The 8,238-nt window shown below is 43.5% G+C and overlaps 1 protein-coding gene across 2 annotated transcripts in view; it reads right to left on the bottom strand.

The window, feature by feature from the left end:
* Positions 1-2,953, bottom strand: part of RAI14 (retinoic acid induced 14) — a 68,072-nt gene extending 65,119 nt beyond the window's left edge. For both annotated transcript variants that reach the window (XM_026038065.1, XM_026038060.1), the window contains exon 1: positions 2,873-2,953. In XM_026038065.1, the coding sequence (XP_025893850.1) occupies positions 2,873-2,908 (36 nt within the window). In that variant the 5' untranslated portion in view covers positions 2,909-2,953. The remainder of the gene's footprint in view (positions 1-2,872) is intronic.
* Between the last annotated feature and the right edge of the window lie 5,285 nt (positions 2,954-8,238).

Genomic DNA, 8,238 nt, shown 5'->3' on the forward strand with positions numbered 1-8,238 from the left:
TTATGAGTCTTGCTGCTTGAGAAGTGTTTGAGTAATCCCTACTTCCCACGCACGCCTTGAAGACTTATTCTCACTCTTTTTCTTTTTTCTCTTTAATGCTAAGAGTGTGGCTAAAAAGAAGCATACATTCCCTCCCCCAAGACACCTTCCATTCTGCAAAATAAGACAATAAAGTTTTTCTCCAGAAAGCAACAGAGAAGTAAGGGTGGACGTGAAAAGAAAGATGCTCCCACCTTACTGATCTTATCCTTATCCTCATCTGAAAAGCAGTTAATGTTTTATGCACCACAATACAAATGCAACTAATTCCAGTTTAAGCCATCTCCTTTTCCTCACAAATTAYGGCAAATGGCAGCTTTTGGAAATTGGAGAAAAAGATAATCTTCCTTATCTTGCACAAAATATAGAGCAGCTCCTGTTGGCTGCTTYGAATTATGCCCTTAAGGTTCGACCTCAACAAGGCCAAGGCAGACTAGGGTGAATCCGGATTGCTGTGCTCTTAGAGGTACACACCTGATCTTCAGATATCTGCAAAAATCTTATGTGGYCAACTTTATCTCCAGCTTTTAGACTGCAGAACTAAAATCAAAGTGGTAAATGTTTTCAGCTCACTTCTGATTTTGCAATGAGGTGTGAGGGAGTTAGGATAAGTTAGGAATAAGCAATCCCATGCAATTCACAACCGTGGGTGGACTAGTTAGAGCAAGATCTGGTTGCGTCACGCGTGTCCCTCAGCCTTTGCTCTCCAGCAGCAGCCCAGCCAAAAGCATGACGGAAGCCTTGCCGACGCACAAGCACCTCTAGGCAGCACGTGGGTTCACACCCTTGCCAAAGAACTCTTGTCTCTTTATTCAGGTAGATGCCCATAAAATGTTTTAATGGTGTAGGGAGCCAGAACGGCTCTTGCTGCTACTCAAGAACAGCAACAACATTTTCTGACTATGAAACAGGCAATTCTGGACTAAACTGAGTGGCATGTTGGGGTGAGATGTAATCAGAAGCTTGCAATGTTTCATTTTCATTGTTGTAAMGTGGCCTGAGGTATAAAGCAAAATTACACAGGATTTGACAGATTTATTTTCCACAGTCATTTTTTTCTATATCTAAGTGTTATTTACAGTTCTGTTCTCCAMCCCAGAAAAAGCAGGAGGTTTTGGAAGCCTAGTGAAACATGCTACGGCTGCACTAAAGATCTTTAAATGCTGGATAGCACGAAACACACTTTTGACGTAAGACCTTTTTCTTATCCTTTTCTTTGGACTCCAGCAGTACAATGAACACGCTGTCTCAGCCCGGTGACTTGCAAAAGCCAAGCACTGCTGAGATCAGTGTTCTTCACTCACCTCTCAAAGGTTGGTTGACGTTTAGCTTGGTTGAAGAGCAAGACTTTTTAGAAAGAGCTTTTGCTGAGTTGAAGAAATAGTTACCAGCAGTGCTGCTGCTAAGATGACAATACAGCATTTGCCTGCACCAGTGCTAATCTGTAGTTCAAAAAACACTGAGCAGCGGTCAGCACATCTGCAAATCACATTGCAAGCGTGTTACAAGCTGACTAAAAAGACACCTCTCTAACGGTGTACCTTGAGACCACCTTTACTTCAAAGCACAGTTGGCACTTATTGAGCACCGTGTAAAAGGATGTCCCCAAACATGAAAGCTCCTGAAGAACCTCCATTCCAAACCTAAYGCACCTTCACTAAGCACCACTGTTCCTGGGGAAATCTGATAGTGACAAATAACAATACATCACTTCTTTCAAAGAAGCATGTAGATTTGCAGAAAGATGAAACATCCTMTTCTTCAGGGATGACAGATTTGTTAGTAATTCCCCCCCAAATCTGAGAAGTTAATCAAACACATCAAAGTAAACACATCAAAGTCATGTGTTTCACTGACTGCTTAGAGCACTATCAAGTGAGCATCTGTGCTAGCACAAGGCAAGAAGCTGCAATGAGCAGCTGGAGGAGAAAGGACAGGACTGCAGCATCCCAAAGCTGCATCGGCTGCAGGTGCAGCGCTTTCAGTTCATCTTCTTATCAGCTTACTAGTTACGATGCAACACATAGCAACTCTTTTCTAGCAAGTGTTCAACAGAAATGCATTCACTAACATGCTTCCAAATGCTGCCATTCTCCCTGCAAGATGTGACAAGCAGCAGTGAGGAGGGTACTAAGAGTTGTGGAAGCCCATGGCAGTCCCTCTGGTCCAAGGCAATTATGCCACTCCATAAATTCTATAAGGGGTCTCCACTGATCCTACCTTAGCAACAAAAGATGACAAACTGCAACATTGTGTCTCTCCAAATACCATTTTAATAGTTTGCTGTCAGATTGTCACACTTTTGTGTCTTGTGCTGACTGATCAAGCCTCCCTTCCACCTCTCCTGTCACATTGGAGCTGACAAGCTGCACATAAGCCCTAATTGCAGCCCTCATTCCTCAAGTCCTGCTAACAAAGGAACTGCCACAGCCCAGGGAGGCTCTTGGTAAGCGCTCAAACATCACACTGATAAGAACAGCACTATGCTTGGACAGAAACACGATCAGGCACTGAAGGTTTAACRCTGGACTTAACACTGCACCTGGAACAAAATTTCAGCCTGAGCAAGAGAACAATCTAGCAGAAGATCAGCAGACCCCAGACACATATGTGTGATTCAGCTATTTCTAAAGGGGAGCAGTGCTATTAGATTGCATAACAGAATTACATTCCAAAACAAGAAGGGCCCAGTGTGTACTGCGCTCAGCCACCGCTTCGGTGCTTGGAAAAAGGTTTTCTCTGTAATTCATTAACCTACAACCTTATCAAGGTGGGARTGAAGAACTTGTTTCCAGTATGCAAAGCAGCAGCCAAACGGAGCAGCAATACTTACGTCACTCTTCCTGAACTTTGCTTTCAAGCTCTTCATGTTGATCACATTCAGCTTTCTAGATCTTTGAGGAACTTTTTATCCTTCTTCAATATCTAAACAAAAAAAAAAAAAAAAAAAAAAAAAAGGGAAAGGAAAATAAGATTTCCACTTGATAACATGCAGTTCCCTGGGAGTAAAACCTGACTTTAATTTACAAACCTACGTGGCCCTTGGAGGCTTTAGCCCTCAAGCTCTAGAAAAGATTAAGACAAACAATAAGAGAATTTTTTTTTTTTCTTAATCTTAAAAGCATGTTGCAGTTCAAGTATGACCTGAGAAGAACAAAGTGAGGCTTTACCAAAAGCTGAGAAGCGCCCCATGTTATACTAGCTAGAAGTAGATCAGGGGCCCATTCACACACAGTGCAGCCCCCTTCCCAATCCACAGCCCATCTGAGCAGTACGCGAGGGAATTGGCTTGTAAGGTGGGCAAAGTGGAAGTGCAGGCAAGTCGCCTCATTCAGCCACCTCTGTTGTGGGTCTGCACTGGGTAGCTGAAGAACCCACTGCTGTTTTATATACAAAACACAACCAGACAACGGAGCAGACGGGCCATCCGAGCAAGGACAGAGGTTATCACCAGGAGGAGAGTTTCACTCTTCCGCCTAAGAAACCATACATGTGTTGTCTGTCATGGCTGTTCTTAATTTGGCAGTGCACTAATCACAAGCAACAGCCATGCTCCCCTTTCCTCCCTCGCCAAGGGAGGAAAGCAGCAGCTGCAGACACATACCACGAGCTGCAGGAAAGCTGCAAGCTTACCCGGAGAACCGAGAAGCCCGTATCTAGAGCAAAGCTTCCTCCAGAAAGTCCCCACGTACAAAACATGACCAACCAAGACAAACGGGACAGGGAACAGAATAGGAGAAGCGTCTTTTCCTACAGCATAATAGGAAAAACTGAAAGAGTCTCATTCCAATGTGTTCACTGGAATAGCTAGCCCTTTTCCTTTGGTAGTTTTTTAGAGGCTATAAAAGTTCCTACTGAAGGAATAGTTTGAAAGTTGCTGTGTTGTACATGATCACTCTACTATGAGCAAGGATTTAAAATGCTATTACGTAGTACTGCCTTGGTAGAGTATATATGAATGCTTCCAGCAACACAAAACTGAGCACCATTCAGGAACAGCAATTAGTGCTAAGTAAACAYGTCATTTAAATGGTTGCCATATAACTATAGGATTGAATTAACGCACATACAAGCAGGTTTCTCCCCTCAAAAGAGCCTCAAACAGAAAACTCCACACACCGCATAGGGARGAATAAGTTTCCCACAGAACACACAGACCTGCAGCGGATTTTCTGCATGGGAAAATTCTGTGGGTTGTTAAAATACCCCTGAATCTAAATTGAGGGCTCCAGGCCCAGTCATTCTGAGGTCGTTTTGTTTTCCTCACTCCAGGTACATAGCCTCATTCAAAATCCTCATTTGAAGAATGGGCTTGTGAGGTTTATACTTGTGATGCTAAATCATGAAAGAAAAAACACAACAACAACAAACTCCACAGAAGCTTTTGACTCCCTGGTTTACATGAAAACTTGTCTAGTTGCTGTCCTAGCTGAATAACTGGAGTAGCTGCAAAATAACAACCTCAAAGAATTGTGTAAGTTGTGGAACACCTGGAAAGAAGGAATCGTCATGGATGGCTCTGAGAGAAGCGAGTCACTTTATTTGCATTGAGGCTAATCACTCTTTGGAGGAAGGGTGAAACTGCACAAGAGCTGTTGGACCTTCACTGGAAGGGAGTGYGAGCCTCAGCAACAGCTCCATTCTCTGCCAGCTTGTTCTCTAGCAACAGCCAGCACGATGAACGTTGGGAAGAGCAGAAATGCCAGGGTATGGACAAGACAAATGCCAGTACACATATCCAGGCCTCTTTGCATACTACAGCTAGAGACATAAAAGGCACATTGTTTTTAAAGCTCTTAGGAATAAAAAGGCGGAGAGCGCAAGAACCAAGAAACATCACKTAATATTCCACAGTCCCCAAGAAAACACAGGATTTTTTTTTATTTTAAAGGTTAAACATATCTGACTTTAAGTTAACCAGTATAATTAATCTAGACCATTACAAGAGAAAAAAAATCCACAAACAAGCCTGTGCCCATAGGGAACTGCATGGAACTGAAAGTTAGATTTTTTTTTTCCCCCCCAAATTCAGGTTGCCAAAGAATTTTCTTCTACAGTTTTTTTTYCCCCCCTGCTTCCCCCTGGCATTCTTAGCTGCTATGAATGAAATATTTGTTACAGCTCCCATGGAAGGTAAGTACCACACTACAGGTTTATGTGAGTGAAAACAATTCCTTGCAGATATACATGCAGAAGAGACGTAAATGTTAGACTGCCTAATATGAGGAATCTGTAGTACGATCTAATTAAAAGCTGTTGCAAGCTCTTTTAATGCGCTATCATTTTCCCCTGCCTGGAAAGGCAGAAGGGAGGTGTGCTGTACTTCTGTCAGATGCCAATTTATTATTTCTCCCCACAAAATACTTCACCTCTTACGTAAGCTCATTTTTATATGCTAAATTCAAAACTTAAATCCACAGCATAATTAAAAAAGCATACAGGAGCAGATCAAAACAGCACTCCTGGCTTTAGTGTGTGGGTCACATCTGTATCTTTTCCATAAGAGATAGTGCAACACAAACATTAAGATTACAGTTTGCACATCGTAATGTGCACAGTCCTCCGGCGGAGGAGATAGAAACCTGCGAGGCAGCAAGGGCTGCCTCCTCTTGGCACGGTTCCTAGAGGAGGAAGTCACCTCTCCAAGGGTGTGACTATTGGAATCAATGCAAGAGGAGGTCAGCATCCTGATTCAGCTGAGCTTTATGACAAGTGTTCGTTTGCCAGAGCAGGGAAAAGAGGAAGCAAGTAACACACTCCTCTTTTTATAGGATAGGAAACAACTACTAGGAATTCACTAGGGAGAATCAAAACATTTCAAAACAGCATTTCTGCAATGAATCACAGGTTCTAACAAGAAGTACTGTCTACCCGTAGTGGCATTTCTCTCCCTTCAGAACATGTGGTTTTTTAAAAAATAGAGAGCATCATCACTTTGCAGCTGTGGCAAGCTAGCAGTGGAGAAGAGCTCAGCTTCTGAGCTGCTCAGCAGCTAATGCTGATGACATGATTGAACCATTAGCTCCAAAATTAAATATCTAGTCCTCCATCTCATCTCTCTTCAGCTTATTATTAAGAAACAGCTTTTGGGAGTACGAGCCACAGAAAACATCTTTAGGTAAGCCTATTTTGTTAGGACAAGAGGCACTGAAATGGTGCTAATCTTCAGCCTCAGTTTATTGAAATTGTGTTTTAATATATGGTACAATCTTTAGGTTTAAACAGAAGCAGCGGCTTAGGGCAATCTGTGCCCTGATTTATGGCAGTATTTGTGCAAACCACAGTAAACAGCCAGACTGGCACAGTTTTTTCCTTTCATTAAGTTGCATTAAAATCTGAGCAATGTCTTTTAGACAACACTATAATTAAATCCTTGAGCAACCAAAGATGCAGTGAAGCAACAGCAAAACCACCTCAGGATACACTATACATGCTGCTCTTGCTGCTGACAGCCAGCCGTGAGCAGGGTAAGCTGAATTGGATTAGTTTTATGTGCCAAAGGTCTTGCATCTCCTTCAGAACACACCGAGAAGCCTCCTGCTTGGACAAGGCTCTTCTGCAGCAAAGCAGTGCTCATAGCATCATGATTTCCCCTTCCTCCTTGTCTGTCTGTCTTCCCCAAACCACCTCAAACATTTTTTTTCCCCCCATCTTATGGTCTTAAAAAGAAGAGCAGGAGACTCAGATCTGGCAACTTTAAGGGGAGAGCTAAAGGAACGCTATTGCTGCCACACATTCACAAATACACTTACGCGTAGAGGAAAACAAGGGTCTGCAGAGGTGTCTCCTCTCTCAGTTCTACTTTATTATTTTCTGGATGATCATTTTCCTTCCAAATAGCAAGCCCTGCTCTGGCTCAAGAAAGTAAACTCTTGTGGCAGCTAGTGGGGCATACAGAGCAGAGACATCCACAGCCCTGATGCCACTTCTGTTCACCTTCACTGCCCAGGGTGTCAAACGCTTCACACGCTGCAGCTCCCCTGACTTCCTAGCCAACCCAGGAGCACATTCAGCTCCTCTTCTGTGCCACTGCTGAGGCCACTGGGCCACGCGGAGGCGGCAGCCTTTGCCCAGCGCCTGAGCTGCTTGCACACGAACGCAGGGCACCCTGGAAAGGACACCCAGCACATCACATTCAACCTCCTCCCTTCCACTCAGCTGAGCGTGTTTCTCTCACCACCTCTCAGGCCAAAGCAGAGAGAGGCCTGACCAAGAGCAAAGGAAATGAGGGAACACTTCCCCACTCCATCGCCATAGCTCATTTTTTCCATCGTGAGCAACTCGTTCTCCTCTCACAGGGAGGATCATATGAAACAAAAACTGTTTAAAACTTAATACTCTCTATAAAGACAAATAATTCTTGGCTTGGTTAATCTCCTGTGTGTTTTTAGTGTCTTTTTATAATTAACAGGAGATTAACCAAGTTCAAGTACTATAGAAGAATGATTTATGCACCGTTAATCTCATTGGAAACAGCACGGGACATCAGACACCACAGGTAACCACAGCCTTGGGCAACTTAGTCCAACTGCTCCAGATACCCACAAATCACCAGCAAGGTGTGCTGAACTGCGACTGCCATAGACAGAGCATCACTATCAAATCTGCATGTTCCAACTGCTCCTTCCTCCAGCATCAGCGCTCTCTACCTCATCACTTCGTCTTGATATTTAAAATTTGCAAAATATTAATCTTTATTTTAACAGATCCAGTTATAACAACAGTACAAGCCTCTGTGAACCTCACAGACCTAACACAAACCTGTGCAATGCTGCTGATGCACAGATAGGTACAGCATGTTAAACGGTGTTTCCAAAACAGCCTTGGACAGCTAGGAGAGAGCTTGTATCAACAAGGCCTTAGACACGCTGAATTACAGGAGAAGATTAGAGGAAAAGCAGCAAAATGTGACATTGCTCCGATTTGTTTACTTGGCATATAAGCCAGTGCTCCAGGCAAAACTCTAGTGAAGTCCAAGGAAATTTGTCATTCCCTCACTACACTTAAACTTTACTCTGTTCCTACTCCAGCTCTTTTGTCTGGAAGTGTCTGTCAACCACATTCAGCTCGCTGAAGAGCACAGTAAAAGAGAGAGACTATCTACATGAGCGGGGACTTGCCACCGTCTTCCTCTGCTTTCAATTTCCCATCTCTAAAACAAAAAGCCCYCTTTGGGTGCCCCTCAATTCTTAGCCCAGA

This window comes from Nothoprocta perdicaria, unplaced genomic scaffold (genome assembly GCF_003342845.1).
Source record: "Nothoprocta perdicaria isolate Ctin4 unplaced genomic scaffold, notPer1 scaffold_1, whole genome shotgun sequence".
NCBI lineage: Eukaryota > Metazoa > Chordata > Aves > Tinamiformes > Tinamidae > Nothoprocta > Nothoprocta perdicaria.